This window comes from Erinaceus europaeus, chromosome 4 (genome assembly GCF_950295315.1).
Source record: "Erinaceus europaeus chromosome 4, mEriEur2.1, whole genome shotgun sequence".
Lineage (NCBI taxonomy): Eukaryota > Metazoa > Chordata > Mammalia > Eulipotyphla > Erinaceidae > Erinaceus > Erinaceus europaeus.
Window position 1 is genome coordinate 67,565,328 of NC_080165.1, and position 17,307 is coordinate 67,582,634.

The 17,307-nt window shown below is 48.1% G+C and overlaps 1 protein-coding gene across 1 annotated transcript in view; it reads left to right on the plus strand.

The window, feature by feature from the left end:
* Positions 1-678: 678 nt before the first annotated feature.
* Positions 679-17,307, plus strand: part of PTK7 (protein tyrosine kinase 7 (inactive)) — a 106,187-nt gene continuing 89,558 nt past the window's right edge. Inside the window, exon 1 of the mRNA XM_060189855.1 lies at positions 679-967. Coding sequence (XP_060045838.1) covers positions 889-967 — 79 coding nt within the window. The 5' untranslated portion in view covers positions 679-888. The remainder of the gene's footprint in view (positions 968-17,307) is intronic.

Here is a 17,307-nt window from a genome sequence, read left to right on the forward strand (position 1 = left end):
ACTCCTCCTGACCCGCCTTCTACACCCCTTGCTGCTTTCACAACAAAGAAAGAATGTGGGGGTGGTGGCGCTGGGGGTGGGGGGGTGCCTGGAACAAGGGCTGTGCTGGGCCTCCCCACAGCTGGAGACTTGGCCATGCCCTGACACAGCCCAGGCTGCCTGGAGATGGACTTGGGGCAACAGCCTACAGCAGGCGTCAGAATCAGTCCATTTCTACCTTTGGGTTCCGATTGATCCAGAGCCAAATCAGACTGACTCCAGCCACGCACTGGTGCCACACTTCTCCAGGCTCCCTCTCTCCTGGTACCTTGTCTGGACGCACCAAGAAGAAGCACTGCTGTTCTAGAGTTTCTTCAGGATCATGAGCCTAAGCCCACCTTGCCTCCGTTTCAACTAGAATTTGGGCAACAGTTCGTGGGAGCTTCCACGAAGCTTTACAACTAGCCATTATTCCATTCTCTCTCCGGGGCCACTAGTCACACTGGTCCCCCGGAAATCCCGCAGACTAGGCGGGAGGCATAGCCCACGCTCCCCTACCTCGCTCGGGTCCCACACAGTCCCGGGGGGGAGGGGGCGGGGGGCGGGGTGACTCCCTCCCGGTGGCCCCCAGCTTATCTCCAGGCCCCGCCCCCAGCCTCAAGCTCCTCCCCGCGGCTGCGGGGAGGGGGCGTCTAGGGGGCGTCGAGGGGTGGGGCTTGGCGGCAGCGCGCGGGGGGACTCGGAGGGCTCGGAGGGCTCGGGTGCGCGCGGCTCCGGATCCGGCTCGGTTCCCGCTCGGGACGCTTCGGGCTCCGGCTGCAGCTGCTGCGGCGATCGCGCTTCGGTGCGTTCGGCCTCCCGGGCCCGCGGGGGAGCGCAGTCCACGCGCCTATCCCCGAGCCCGGCACGATGGGAGCCGCGCGGGGAGCCCCGAGCCGCTCGGGCCGGCTGCCTCTGCTCAGCGTCCTGCTGTTGCCGCTCCTGGGCGGTGAGTCCTGGCCAACTCGGGGAGCGCGGGAGCCTCGAGGGCAAAAGGGGGCGCCCGGGAAGGTGGGTGTGGGAGACCGCCGCCGGGAAGACACCTCGGAGTGGAGAAGCTCGCTGGGGCCGCGCGATCCCGGCGGGGGATGCAGGAAGGCTGGAGGGCCGGGGGGCGAAGCCCCCGCCGCCGACTTGGCTGGGGTGGTGGTGGGGCGCTCCCACTGGCGTCCCCGGGGCGCGTTTCCAGCCTCTTGAGTTTTCCCGGCCTGACCGGAGAGTTTGCTCGGGAGTTGCTGGCCTCCCGGCCCTGTTGGGGGGAGTTTCTTTCCGGGGAGAGAAACGATTTTCCTCACCCTACCCCTACCCCCACCCTCTTGTGGGGGTGCAGTTCACGGGCTGTTGGGGAGACGGGTCCTCCGGGCGGGCTCAGCCCAGGTGCGGGAGGGAGCCCGGCCTGGAGCCGGATGCAGGACCGACCTGCGGCGCTCGGAGCATGGAGCTTTGTTACCCGACGCTCCCGGCTTCTCTCCAAGTTCCTGGGCCAAGCTGGGGACTCTCTCATGGCTCTGTTGGTGAGAAGGAAAGAATAAGGGCCCACCCTTTCCTCTCTGTCGGGGACCCCAAATCCTGAGCCCAGTCACTCCCTGCCTGGTAGGGTCGGATCCTGGGAGCAGAGAGTCCCAGGCTGTCGCGATGACTGATGTATGAAGGCCGCTGCCAAAATCGGGCATGGCTGGCCTGCAAAGGTGCGGACGGGGTTTGTGCTGCGCCCTCCTTGGGTTTCCATCCTCTCTCTTCTCCCGAGCAAAAACACATCGCTGCTCCACCGGCAGGAAAGCCTATAGTTGATTTCCATTCTTAGAGGGCTTCATTCCCTTGATGGGGTGTGGCCCGCACCACCAGGGCAGCAGAGCCCCCCACCCCCACCCCCAACACACTTTCTTCACTAGCTTGCTGATACATTCATACCTGAGATGATCACTGAGCTGCCTTGCAGGGAAACACTGAACAGCTACCTGTACACCCCAGGATTGGAAATAGGCCCCCCACCTTTAACAAACATTGTCTTTTGGTGATAATTCTGGCAGCAGCCCTGGGGGTAGGCTGGGGTAGGGTAGAGACTTCCCAGGGACTCTGACTCTGGACTAGCTTACCCCTTCTTTGTCAAGAGTGGTTGTAGAGAAGTTGAGGGATAGAGAATGTCCTTCTTTGACATTTAGCCCCCTGTCCTGCAGGCTGTCAAGGGACTTGGGTGATGATGGGCTCAGCTTCTCCACCCCTAGCAGGAGAGAGGCTATTGTAACCCAGCATCAAGAGGTTCTTACACACCCCTGGTATGGGTTGGATGTGTTTCTGGAGCTACCTTGTGTTGGTTCCCTGTGATGTGTGGAGTGGTTATTGCTCCTGGCAGAATCCACATCTGTTCCCAGAGGAAGTATGGAAGTTTTTCGACTCAGCCAGGCTCTGGGGGTCCAGCCATATGGGCAAGCAGCCCAAGTTTAGAGGCATCTAGGTTCACCAGCTGGCTGGGTTTTAGAGCAGGGTTGCCCAATTGGACTGCCTTCATTGAAGTTTAGAATGCTGGGATGGATGGGGAAATTTTACTGGAGACTGAGGGGGCTCTGGTTCAACAAATGCTACATTCCTAAATTCTTTCTGTGAGAAGACTACTCTGATGTTAATCTATGTTAATCTGGTGCCGGGTGTTTAGCTGGGGGTAGGAGGCTTTCATGGGGGGCCAGTTAGGGAAGTAAGGGCTAGGGACTTGGAAGTCTGGAATCTCTTTTAGGGGTGGGGAGATGTCTTGTGCTCAACAAAGGGACATTTTAATGAGAGTCTTAAATCAGTTCCACCAAATGCGCCTTGGTGTGGAACCTGTCCATGTGCTGTAAACAATTTCAGCAGAGGGGAAGGCGCCTGCTGTCTTCAGGGAAACCCAGGGACTTAGCCCACCCCTTAACTGCATGACTTCAGGGGCAAACCTCCCCTTCTTTAATAGATTACAGTAGTTTTTTTTTTCCCCTCTTATTGTTTAACTGTGTAATTAACTGGAGTTGTACTGAGAGCCTGTTGTTAATAAGACTGGAGTAAGGGAATGAAGGCTGTCTAGGTTTGTGGATTAGGCCATTTTGAAGTTTGGGTAATTATGCTATAAAGGGCTGACTAACTTTTCCAGGCTTTGAGATCCCTGTTGTGATAAATACAGCGGCAGAGGAGAGGGTTTGACTTTTGAAACCTGGGATCCTTATCCCCATCTGCTCTGATGGCCAGTTCTGGTCACTGTCTAGTCATGTCCCCATCCTCCTCCCTGAGTTCTTTCCTCCAGGCTCTCTCCTTCTGAGGGGAATTGAGTTATCACATTCATTCAGAGATAGGCTGTCCTGAAGATTTCCCAAAGCTTTGCCACTGGTCTGTAGTTCAAACCTAAGAGCTGGTTTTATCAGTGATGGGTTTCCTCAGATGTTGGGAAGTATGGCAGGCAGGCAGAGTGCTTGCCAAAAGTATCTAGTCAGAGGGTCTGAGTGGTAGAGGGAGCCCAGGTTGTTTGATAAAACTGCAATTTCCCTCCCATTTTTTAAAAAATACTCCCTTTTTGTTGCTCTTGTTGTTTTATTGTTGTAGTTATTATTGTTGTTGGATAGGACAGAGAGAAATGGAGAGAGGAGGGGAAGACAGAGGGGAAGAGAAAGAGAGATATGTGCTGACCTGCTTCACCACCTGTGAAGTGACTCCTCTGCAGATGGGGAGCCGGGGGCTCGAACCTGAATCCTTCTGCTGGGTCTTGCGCTTTACGCCACGTGCTCTTAACCCGCTGCGCTACCACCTGACTCCCTTCCCTCCCACTTTGACAGGTCTTGTGGCCCTGGGCATGTTTCTTGACCTCCCAGTTTGCCTCCTCTGTAAAGTTATTTCCTGGAGTTGTGCTGAGGATTACATGTCATGAAGCATATAGAGCCCCCTTTCTTGTTCTTCATTCACCTGTGGTGTGCTTCCAATGTACCTTTTTGGCCTTATGGTTATCTCCAACAATACACATTTTCACCTACTGGAGCCCTCCTCCATTCCAGCCCAACTAGTCTTATGTACCATCTCTAAAACCTCTGTGGTTTCTCAGACCTTTCTTTCTTCTCTGGTCCATCCCTCCTGTTTCACTCCCCCTCCCCCTTTGGGTTCAATCCCACCTCCACTTCCTCTCACAAGCTGTCCTATGTCCTATGTCCTTTGTGCTCCCTGGGCAGAAAGTGAACCTTTGTTGACCTTCTGGTCTCTTGTCATTCCATATGGACACCTTCCATATGCCCCAGGTGGTGTTGGTTTACTGAAGGGCTCTCTGCCTATAGAATTCACTACAGTGTCCTATTCATGATGGTTCCTAATCTAGGTTTATTAAAAAGGTGAATGGACCTTTTGGATTCATCAAGGGCAAAAGTAAGCATTCCCTTTGTCTCTCAGGGATTTATTTACCATCAGACACATTGCTTGGACTTGGTACTGGCACTACGTATCCACTCCTGACAGCCATCTCTCTCTCTCTCTCTCTTTTATTTTTGTTTGTTATTTATTTACTTATGAGAAAGAGAGGAATAGAGAGAGAACTAGAGCATTACTCTGGCACACATGATGCCAGGGATTGAACTCAGGACCTTATGCTTGAGGGTTCAATACTAGCCACTAAACCACCTCCCAGGCCACATCTTTCCTTTCTTTTTTATTAAATAGGACAGAGAGAAATTGAGAAGAGAGGGGGAAACAGAAGGAGAGGAAGTGATAGACACACTTGCAGATCTGTTTCACTGCTCCCCGCCTGCTGTGGGGAGTAGAGATTCAAACTTCAAACCTGCATCCTCACAATGTGGGCTCAACTGGGAAGACACAGCCCGACCCTTGGGGGTGTCTTTTGTTCTCTTCCAGTGCCTCTAGGTTGGGGGTATGTGTGTCTTTCTCCTTTTGCCTGTTCTGCCTTGACCAAATCAAGGGAGCCGTCCCCTCCTTTCCTATTTCTGGGCTGTGTGCTCTTTGTGGTGGCTTTCCGGGTTTTGATGTGGCTGAGCTCTGGCTTTCTCCAAAATCCTGAGCTTGAGCAACAATCTCTGCATAAAAAGCTGACCTGGCTTACCAGGCCACAGCTTAAAAACTACTCACCATGTAGCTGCCTAGATTATCTATAGCTTTGCCACTCAAAAGAGGTCCAAAGACTAAGGACATTGGAACATGAATCAGAACCTGCTTTTTGACTAACTCCCAGATAACTGTATTCCAAAGTTCCAGAAGTCTTGGTCTAGGTATCCCTGTTTTATACAGTCAAGCAAAGTTCAGAACTTCTTTTCCTGTTGCAGCAGTGTAATCTTGAACCACATTTGAAAACACACCTTTTTTAAAAAAAAATTAATTTAAGATTTTGACCCAGGCCAGCAAAATAGCTCATTTGGATAGCGCACTGCTTTGCCACGTGTGTGACACGGGTTTTAAGCCTGGTCCCCACCACATTAAAGGAAGTTTCAGTGCTGTGGTTTCTCTCTGGCTGTCCCTCCCAAAAAGAAAAGGAAAAACAGATTTTTGACCTACATCCAGGTATGGTTCCCGTCACATTGGGGGAACCTTCAGGTTTGTGGTGTCTTTACCTCTCTCTGAAAAAGAATTAATAAAATCAACTCAGAGAGGAAAATTTAGCAACGGCAGTATCAACAACAAGAATTTGCATATGTCATTCATGGTAGAGAGATAAGGTCGAGAGAGATGGAGAGAAAATTTGAAACCAGAGTACCAATTTGATACATGCAGTGCCATATCAGTCCTTAGCTCTGTTTCCCTGGCCACGGAAGACTTGCTTTAGATGACTTAAATCACTCTTTTGTGTGATATTTGCATTTAAATATGACTTCACTTTGGGCTGAATAGAACTAAGTTTTGTCTCCAGACGTGTCCCCTAGACATGTGACTCTGGAAGTTCTGTGCTATTGAGTGTGTACTTCAGTTCCTGCTGGAGCCTTCAGCGTTTCCTAGAGGAACTTACAGCTCATTTTTTTTTTTTTTTTTAAATGAAAGCCGCTGAAGAAGTCATATTTGTTAGGCAGAAATTTGGTCTTGGGACAACTTTTCAGGAATTCATTTGGTTCATAAAGGAAGGCGTGTGTCTCCATGGGGCTTCAACAGTTTCAGTGTTGTTAGTCTTTGGAAGACTCCAGATTCTGGTGTGAGGGCATTTGTATGAGTGTGTGTTGAAGCCAGTGTGGCTTCTATGAGACTCATCTAGGGTGGAGGTTGGCCAGTTCAGTCTCTAATGTTGGAGCCAAGAGCAGCCTGGGTCCAGGGATTCGGTCTCCGGTGTTTTCCTGATGGAAGAAAGGGTCATGAAACGAGGTTGTGTGTCCATGGCCTGTGGCCTTCAGCTTCCCTTGGCTCTGCCTAATCTCAGTGGCTTGCCTCTCTTCTCTGTGCCCTGGCATACCCCTGGCAGCCACGTGGTGAGGGTACAGACTGGGCTGTGGTTGCTGGCACCACCTCAAGCCTTGTCCTCCAGCTGAGCAGCCTGCATCCCTCTTTCGCAACCGCTGCCCTCCCCACCCCCTAGTCGGCTTTGTCCTTTTCCTCCAAGGATATGGAGGTTCTGCCATGGTGGGTAGTTTAGAGTCCCATCTTGGGCTTCTCTTGAGTTCCCCACTGAGCGCTGGACCCTGCTGACCACTCTCCCCTCCCCCAGCGCTTTGGGAGCCGGAGCTGCTACAGCTAATCAGTGGTTTGAGGAAGCCCTCTGTAGTATGTCACTTTTTCCATCCTTTTTTCTTTCTCTGTGTTCAGGCCATTTCCCTCCCAGCAGTGCTACACAAGCAGTGGTGAAGGACAGGGAGGAAGCTTTGTTGGAAGGACTGACACACGCAGGCACCTCGCCACTCTCTCTGACTGTCTGGCTTGGGATGGTAGAGCTCTTATGCTCCTGAACCTGCTACCCTTGAGTGAATCAATAGGCATAGAACGCAGCCTACCAGGAGACCTGCAGACCTCAAGTTCATGTTAGAAGATTAGGACCCCCCCCCAAAAAGGGAAAGAAAATTAGACCTCAGTGAGCAAGATTTACACTCACTGGTTTAGGTATGTATGTAATTTTTGGAAAGCTGTGTTCTGAGTCCTGGGTTAGAGATTGTAAGACTTGATGTTAGCTAAAAGGCTGGGCAAACGCTAGAAGAAGAAGCTAAAAGGCTGAGAAGCAATAGATTTGTGTCCTCAAAAATGTGGTCGTGGATATTGCACCAAAGTAAAAGACTCTGGGGTGGGGTGGGGTGGGGAGCAGACCAGTCCTGAAACATGACGGCAGAGGAGGACCTAGTGGGGGTTATATTGTTATGTGGAAATGTTATGCATGTACAAACTATTATATATATATATATATATATATATATATACATATATACATATATTAAATTTTTTTTCTATTTTTATTTATTTATTGGATAGAGACGGTCAGAAATCGAGAGGGAAGGGGGTGATAGAGAGGGAGAGAGACAGAGAGACACCTGTAACACTGCTTCACCACTTGCAAAGCTTTCCCCCTGTATGTGGGGACTGGGGACTTGAAACTGGGTCCTTGCACATTATGACGTGCATTCAACCAGGTGTGCTACCTTCTGGCCCCACAAACTAGGATATTTTACTGTTGACTATAAACCATTAATCCCCCAATAAAGAATTTTAAAAAATGGTCCAAGGATCACCAGGGCTCTACTGGGACAATAATAACTAGAAAATCTATTTAAGTGAGCCGGACAGTAGCTCAGCGGGTTAAGCGCACGTGGTGTGAAGCACCACGACCGGCATAAGGATCCCGGTTGGAGCCCCTGGCTCTCCACCTGCAGGGGAGTCACTTCACAGGCGGTGAAGCAGGTCTGCAGTTGTCTTTCTCTCCCCTTCTCTGTCTTCCCCTCCTCTCTTGATTTCTCTCTGTCCTATCCAACAGTGAGCGACATCAACAACAGTAATAACCACAACAAGGCTACAACAACAAGGGCAACAAAAGGGGAAAAATTATTTATTCCCTTTTGTTGCCCTTGTTGTTTTATTGTTGTAGTTATTGTTATTGATGTCGTTGTTGGATAGGACAGAGAGAAATGGAGAGAGGAGGGGAAGACAGAGAGGGGGAGAGAAAGACAGACACCTGCAGACCTGCTTCACCACCTGTGAGGCGACTCCCCTGTAGGTGGGGAGCCAGGGGCTTGAACTGGGATCCTTACGCCGGTCCTTGCGCTTAGCACTCCCTGCACTTAACCTGCTGCGCTACTGCCCGACTCCCTGACAGGGCTTTTTTATCTGCATGATTTCACGGTACCCGCAGTTGTTTTTCCCCCTCCATTACCAGTCTCCGATGCAGACAGAGAGGGAGAGAATAAAGAGGAGAGGGAAACCTCAGAGCGCCACTTCACCATTCATACACGGAGCTTCCCCGGGTGCTGAGCAGGGTTGTACTGCCACGTGCTGTCAGGGACTGGAACCTGGATTCTCAAGGATAGCAAGGGGTGCATTCTACCATATGAGTTATCTCTGGGATCCTTATTTTATTTCTCATATTTATTTTATTTGTTTTATGATGGGGGGGAAAGACTGACCAGAACACTTTGGCATGTGTACCGCCAGGGCTTGAACTCAGGACCTCATGCTTGTAAATCCAAAGCTCTGCCACTGCACCGCCTCCTGGGGCAGCTTCTTTTATTTTCTTTAATAATTTTACTTATTTTTTAAAATTTTTTTTTTTTTTATAGCTTTCCCATTCTCTATCCCTCTGGGAGCATGGACCCAGGGTCATTGAGGGTTGCAGAAGGTAGAAGGTCTGGCTTCTGTAATTGCTTCCTCGCTGAACATGGGCGTTGACTGGTCGGTCCATACTCCCAGTCTGCCTCTCTCTTTCCCTAGTAGGATGGGTCTCTGGGGAAGCTGAGCTCCAGGACACATTGGTGGTGTCTTCAATCCAGGGAAGTCTGGCCGGCATCCTGATGACACCTGGAACCTGGTGACTAAAAAGAGAGTTAACATACAAAGCCAAACAAATTGTTGAGCAATCATGGACCCAAAGCTTGGAAAAGTGGAGAGGAAGTATTAGGGAGGTACTCACTGCAAACTCTAGTATACTTCTGCTTTCTTACTTTGGTGCCATACTCTAAACTCAGTCAATTTCTGCTTTGCGTTTCTACTTCTTTTTTTTTTTACATGCATAACATTCCCCAGATTCCCATTTAGCAATACAACCCCCACTATTTCATTCATCGTTTTTCATGGACCTGTATTCTCCCCACCCACCCACCCACCCCAGAGTCTTTTACTTTGGTGTAATACTCCAATTCCATTTCAGGTTCGACTTGTGTTTTCTTTTCTAATCTTGTTTTTCAACTTCGGCCTGAGAGTGAGATCATCCCATATTCATCCTTCTGTTTCTGACTTATTTCACTCAACATGATTTTTTCAAGGTCCATCCAAGATCGGCTGAAAACGGTGAAGTCACCATTTTTTACAGCTGAGTAGTATTCCATTGTGTATATATACCACAGCTTGCTCAGCCACTCATCTGTTGTTGGACACCTGGGTTGCTTCCAGGTTTTGGCTATTACAAATTGTGCTGCCAAGAACATATGTGTACACAGATCTTTTTGGATGGATGTGTTGAGTTCCTTAGGATATATCCCCAGGAGGGGAGTCCATTTCTAGCCTTCTGAGAGTTCTCCAGACTGTTCTCCACAGAGGTTGGACCAATTGACATTCCCACCAGCAGTGCAGGAGGGTTCCTTTGACCCCACACCCTCTCCAGCATTTGCTGCTGTTACCTTTTCTGATGTGTGACATTCTCACAGGAGTGAAGTGATATCTCATTGTTGTCTTGATTTGCATTTCTCTGACAATCAGAGACTTGGAGCATTTTTTCATGTGTTTCTCGGCCTTTTGGATCTCTTCTGTGGTGAATATTCTGTCCAATTCCTCCCCCCATTTTTGGATGGGGTTATTTGTTGTCTTGTTGTTGAGTCTGGTAAGCTCTTTATATATGTTGGTTATTAAACTCTTATCTGATGTATGGCATGTAAAGATCTTCTCCCATTCTGTGAGGGGTCTCTTGATTTGGGTAGTGGTTTCTTTTGCTGTGAAGAAGCTTTTTAATTTGATGTAGTCCCATAGGTTTATACTTGCCTTAGTCCTCCTTGTAATTGGATTCGTTTCATTGAAAATGTCTTTAAAATTTATGCGGAAAAAAGTTCTTCCAATATTTTCCTCTAAGTATCTGATAGTTTCTGGTCTAACATCCAAGTCCTTGATCCACTTGGAATTTACTTTTTTTTTTTTTTTTAACATACTCATCTCAGGTTCCATCCATGTTTTATAAAGCAAGACTTTGTATTTTTAAATAGCTGAATTGTACTTCATTAATTATATATGCACACCACAATTACTTTATAGATTCATTTTTTTTTTTTATTTTATTTTAGGAGGGGTACAACTCCACACAATTCCCACCGCCCAATCTCCATATCCCACCCCCTCCCCCGATAGCTTTCCCATTCTCTATCCCTCTGGGAGCATGGACCCAGGGTCACTGTGGGATGCAGAAGGTGGAAGGTCTGGCTTCTGTAATTGCTTCCCCGCTGAACATGGGCGTTGACTGATGGATCCATACTCCCAGCCTATCTTTCTCTTTCCCTAGTAGGGTGGGTCTCTGGGGTAGTGGAGCTCCAGGACACATTGGTGAGGCCATCTGTCCAGGGAAGTCTGGTCGGAATCATGATGGCATCTGGAACCTGGTGGCTGAATTTTTTTTATTGCTGTTGTAGTTATTGTTGTTATTGATTCGTCATTGTTAGATAGGACAGAGAGAAATGGAAAGAGGAGGGGAAGACAGAGAGGGGAGAGAAAGATAGACACCTGCAGACCTGCTTCACCGCCTGTGAAGTGACTTCCCTGCAGGTGGGGAGCCGGGGGCTCGAACCGGGTACTTGTGCTTTGCACCACGTGCGCTTAATCCGCTGTGCTACCGCCCGACTCCCCTTATTTTATTTTCTAAATATTTATTTCATGCAAGATAGTTTCATATGAGGGACACACACAGAGAGAAGCTAGAGCATCACTCCAGTACATGTGGTTCGGGATGGAATCAGAAGTCTTAGACATGGTCTGGGAGCTGGCACAGTGGATAAAGCATTGTACTCTCAAGCATGAGGTCCTGAGTTCAGTCCCCGGCAGCACATGTACCATAGTGATGTCTGGTTCTGGTTCTTTCTCCTATCTCTCTCCTGAATAAATAAATAAATAAATAAATACTTAAAAAAAGAAGAAGAAGAAGACGCCTTAGACATGGAAGTCTTTGCTGTCTACCAGCTATTACTTCTCCAGTCATGAAAATCCCATTTTCAAAGAACTTTATAGGAAAATCTTACATACGCTCATTTTTGTGTACCATGGGGTGGCCTTTATAAGGAGATCTGTCAGTCTAAAGTGGTGGTGTGGAAGAGCTGGGTAATAATATTGAGGGGGTAGGGAAGGGGGTCATTTAAAGTGTTCTAGTATCTTCTGTGGGTGAAACTGTGGTGGAGTGGGAGGCAGAATGGAGATAAGCTAGAGAGGTGTGAATTTGATGAAGCATAATGAGACACCGTTTGGAAAAGTGCTAAGTAGCATAGAAGAATATTCCGAAAAGTGTAAGACAGATCACAGTGGATGCATCGTAGGCTTCAGAGAGAAGACTGACATTGCTGACAAGTTAGGCTGCACAGAGGCGTTGAATCAGGACTCTGAACACTTGAGTACTGCTTCTTTCCCAGCACACCTGGATGCAGGATCAAAGAAGAGAAGCAGTCCCTACAGTGTTGTGACACTTGTTTTTTTCTGTATTCTGGTCCTGGCTCACTTTCTACGTAAATACATGGTACTGAGCTGGTTAATCAAGCTCTCCAAATCTCAGTTTCCACAGTTGCAAAGTGCAGGTGTCATTGCTCCCTGCCTTGACCACTTTTTGGAAGACAAGGTATTGTGCTCCTGTATATGGAGGTGGTTACTAGAGAAGCAGTTCCTCCTGCCAATGCTGATGTCTCTTCCCAGACAATTCTTGACCTTTAGACTTACTTATTTATTTTTAATTTAAACCAGAGGACTGCTTAGTTTTGGCTTATGATGGTGCTGGGTGTTGAACCTGGGAGCTTTGGTGCCTCAGACATGAAAGTCCTTTTTGCATAACCATTATGCTGTCTTCCTGCCCCAAAGTCCCTGACTGGCAGTTTTAGAAGCAGTTTCCTTATTAAAGCACAGATTTGGGGGTTGGTGGTAGTGCAGTGGGTTAAGCGCACATTGTGTGAAGCACAAGGACCTGCGTAGGGACCTTAGTTCCAACCCCCGGCTCCCAACCTGCTGGGGGGGTTCCTTCACGGGCAGTGAATCAGGTCTGCAGGTGTCTATCTTTTCTCCCCCTCTCTGTCCCCACTCCTCTCTTGATTTCTCTCTGTCTTATCCAACAACAGCAATGACAACAATAATAATAACAACAACAAGGATAACAAGGGCAACAAAATGGGAAAAATAGCCTCCGGGAGCAGTGGATTCAGTAGTGCAGGAACTGAGCCCTGCAATAACCCTGGAGGCAAAAAAAAAAAAACAAAACCCAAAAAACCAAAAACCACAGATTCTTTTGGACAAGTCTTTTCCAGCAGCAGTGTAGCAATGTGGTCACAGCTGCTGCATACTTCCCCCCAAGATATATTATCATAAGAGAGAGGAGAGAGAACCGGGACATCACTCAGGCACATGTGATGCTGGGGATGGGACTAGGGATCTAAAAGTCCAAAACATTACTTTAATGGTAATTATTTATTTATTTATTTTGATAGTACAGAATAGTACAGAGAGGAGTTGAGAGGAGAAGAGGAGACAGAGATGAAGAGAGAGACACCTGCATCACTGCTTTACTTCTCATAAAGCTTCCCCCTGCAGATGGGGAGCAGTGGCTTGAACCTCGGTCTTTACACATGATAAACATGAGTGCTCGAGTGAGTGCACCGCCACCTGACCAAAGAGCCCAAAGTTTTATCCCCTGTACCATCTCCCTGGTCACTGCTGTGCATTTCCTGATAGGAACTCTTCCTTCCTGCCGCCCAGGATGCTTACTAGGTGGCCGACTCTATTTCCTTCCTTCCTTCAGGCCACCTTTCCCACTAACCTGCTGAGGCTCTTCCATGAGGGTGGGCAGTAAATGGTGCTTCTGTCTGGGCAGACTTTTTACAACACCCAGTGGGAGGGCTTCTATCCTCAAGGTTTGACTGTGGGGCCTGCGGGGCTGTTCCTAGTTACTGACTGTAGTTTATGGGAACTCCTGTCAGGACCATGAGCTTCCTGAGGTGCTGGGTGGTCAGGATGGATGAAGTGTGATGGCATGCTGGACTAGCACGGACTGACTCTCCCAGGAGACACGCTGGTTGTCTGTTCTGCATCCCCTTGTTGGGGGTGGCGGCGGCAGCGGTGGTAGCAGCGGAGTGATGGGGAGAATGATTACTATGGGGACTGTATCCCAGCAGCTAGTTCATACAGCTTATAAGTTTATTTATAATACGTTTATACAGTTTACTGTCATTGCCTTTGTAGCAGTTCTAAGTAGATTCTCTTGCTCCAAGTGATTGCAGTGGGCACTAGGTCACCAGTGGTGCGCTGGCAGTTTTACAGTCAGTAGTCACAGCTCGAATGGGCTGTCCCACAGGAATGTGGTCCTTAAGACTAGTGATTCTTGGCTTCTCAGACATTGGACCAAGATGATTTTAGTGACTTCTAATATGTTTCAGATGAGCCCTTTCCACTACTCTTCTGCTTCCTGTGGTGGTAGGTGGGGCATCGTTGTTCCTAACGTATAACAGGAAAAGTCTGGGAGATCAGAGCCCCCTTGTAGTACCCAGTTGCCACTTTATTAATATTATATATCTTGGGGTGCTGAGGTCTTAACTCATTACTGGGGTACTCTATCCACAAGAGGAGAACTTTTTTTTTTTTTTGATTTTTTTATTTACTTATTTTGGATAGAGACAGAAATTGAGAGGAAAGGGGAAGGTAGAAGGGAGAAAGAGGAAGGTAGAAGAGAGAAAGACACAGCTTTGTTTCACCACTTATGAAGCTTTCTCTCTGCAGGTGGGGACTAGGGGCTTGAACCAAGGTCCTTGCACAAACCTTAACCAGGTTTGCCACCGTCCAGCTTCCACAAGAGAACCTTGCTGTCTTGCAAGTGGTGAATTCTAGCCCTGTGTGATATGCCATGGGGGAAGGGGAGGTGGGGGCGGCACACAGTTTTGTTTTGTTTTTGTGATTTTATTTTATTATGATTGGGACAGAGAAATAGTGTGAGAGAAGGGCAAAGAGAGGGAAGAGAGAAGGGGAGACACCTGCAACACTACTCCATTACGCATGGAGGCCCCCACCCCCGTGTGGACTGGGACTTGAACTTGGGTCCTCAACCAGTAAAGTGTACCAGTACTGGTTGTACCACCACCCAGACCCTTCAGACTTTATTTTACACTTCACTAAAGAGCTTCGGGCTTGCTTCTCTCTTCTATCTTCCCTCCCCGCTGCCCCTAGGACCCCTTCTCGCCTCAGGGAAAGTGGGTGTTCCTCCAGTAGGAGCAATTACCTCAGTTATAGAGGTGAGCTTTAGTTTTGTTGGGCTCTGGTTCTGGGAACCCTGGAGGCTACAGACCTCTTAGCCCTAGCAGGCCCTCGGACAGCTTGGAAGACCTGGACCATCTCTCTCATTTGCCCCAGATGGTTCATGTGACCATGCTGGAGAAGTCCCACCTGCCTCGTGTGCCTCCACTTGAGATCTTGGAGGGACCTTCAGTGTGGTGACGTTGGATGCTGACCCATTGTTGCTAGCCACAGCCTCCATCAGTATTTCCACTTCAACCTCCAAGGCCTTCTTTCTTGCTCATGGTTTGGTCTTAGAGAGGACACTCTTAATTTGAGGGAGACATTTCCCCCCTCCCCCCAGCATCTCTATAGTTTGTGGGCACAGGTGTGTTTAAACCAACTAACTGTTGATGTGAGTACTTGGGTGGAATTCTCTGGGCACAAAGGGGACTGAAAAGTTGTAACACTGGAAAGGCTTTAAAAAACTAACTTAGGGTGGTCTGGGAGGTTGACACAGTGATAAGGCTTTGGACTCTGAAGCATGAGGTCCTGAGTTCGATCCCTGGCAGCACATGTGCCAGAGTGATGTCTGTTTCTTTCTCTCTCCTCCTATCTTTCTCATTAATAAATAAATAAATAAAATCTTTTTTTTTTTAAATATTTTATTTTATTTATTTATTCCCTTTTGTTGCCCTTGTTGTTTTATTGTTGTAGTTATTATTGTTGTTGTCGTCGTTGTTGGATAGGACAGAGAGAAATGGAGAGAGGAGGGGAAGACAGAGAGGAGGAGAGAAAGACAGACACCTGCAGACCTGCTACACCGCCTGTGAAGCGACTCCCCTGCAGGTGGGGAGCCGGGGTTCGAACCGGGATCCTTATGCCGGTCCTTGTGCTTTGCGCCACCTGCGCTTAACCCGCTGCGCTACAGCCCGACTCCCATAAATAAAATCTTTTAAAAAATTAACTTAAGGGGCAGGGTGGTAATGCAGCAGGTTAAGCGCTAAGCACATGTGGAGCAAAGCACAAGGATTTGCAGAAGGATCTGGGTTTGAGCCCCCGGCTCCCCACTTGCAGGGGGGGTTGCTTCACAAGCAGTGAAGCAGGTCCGCAGGTGTCTTATCTTTCTCTCCCTCTGTCTTCCCCTTCTCTCCATTACTCTGTCCTATCCAACAGCAACGACAGCAATAACATCAATAATAGCAACAACAACAATAAACAACAAGGGCAACAAAAGGGAAAAAATGGTCTCCAGGAGCAGTGGATTTGTAGTGCAGGTACTGAGCCCCAGCAATAACCTTGGAGGCAAAATAAGTAAATAACTTAAAAAATATGAACTCTGTATTCCATAGTATCTCTTGTTTGTTTATTTAAATTACTTAGAGTAGAAAGAAAGAAACCAAGAGTGAAGGGGGGGAGATAAAAAGGGAATGAGAGGGAGTCGGGCGGTAGCGCAGCAGGTTAAGTGTGGGTGGCGCAAAGTGCAGGGACCTGCATAAGGATCCTGGTTTGAGCCCCTGGCTCCCCACCTTCAGGGGAGTCGCTTCACAAGTGGTGAAGCAGGTCTGCAGGTGTCTTTCTCTCCCCCTCTGTCTTCCCCTCCTCTCTCCATTTCTCTCTGTCTTATCCAACAACGACGACATCAGTAACAACTACAACAATAAAACAAGGGAAACAAAAGGGAATAAATAAATAAATAAATAAACAAATAGATAAAAGGGGGAGAGAGAGGCCTTAATGGTGGCACACCTGGTTGAGTACATGTTACCGTGCACAGGCTTAATTCCTTGGTCCCCACCTGCAGGGAGGAAGTTTTGTAGGCGTTAAAGCAGTGCTGGAGGTGTCTCTCTCCCTCTCTGTCTTCCCCTACCCTTTCAGTTTATCTGTCTCTATCCAACACATAAGTAAATAAAATGTTGAGAGAGAGAGAGAGAGAGTGAGAGAGACCTATAGCACTGCTTCACCACTTGAGAAGCTTTCCCCTTGCAAGTGGGGGCTGGGGACTTGAGACTGGGTCATTGTCCATTGTAACATGCTCAAGCAGTTGCGACACTGCCCACTCCTCCATAGTCTCTCTTGAGTTTATTATGATTGTTGTTATTATTATTAGCTAGAGAGAAAAGCAACCATAGCATTGGGCTGATGAAATAGCTCTAGGGGGCTGCTTTGCCATGAATTTGATCCAGATTCAAGTTTAGCCTCCACCACATTGAGAGAAGCTTTGGTGCTGTGGTCTCTTTCACTCTTTCTCTGCTGCTCTCTCTCTCTCTCTCTTTAAAAATATTTTATTTATTTATTTATTAATGACAAACATAGGAGGAGAGAGAGAAGGAACCAAACGTTATTCAGGTACATGTGCTGCCAGGGATTGAACTCGGGACCTCCTTGAGAGTTCAGTGCTTTATCCACTGTGCCATCGCCTGGACCACTCTACTGCTCTGTCTTTAGAAAGAAAAGAAAACAAACAAATGGAGGCACAGTGATCTGCTCAGGACTGTAGAGCAGGTAAGTCACAGTTGATTCTGTGCTCTCTTACGTCCTGGTAAGTGCACCATTACTAGGAGTTACATTATACACGTGTGCATGGAACCTGGTAAATGCTGAACAGTGGGTCTGGATGAGGTCTTTTTAAGCAAGTTTCAGAGCAGTTCTGCTAGGGAGTGTGGAGTCACATTTGTTTTTTCTATATAGTGAGTTTATCAGTAACTTGTACATGGGGAACTC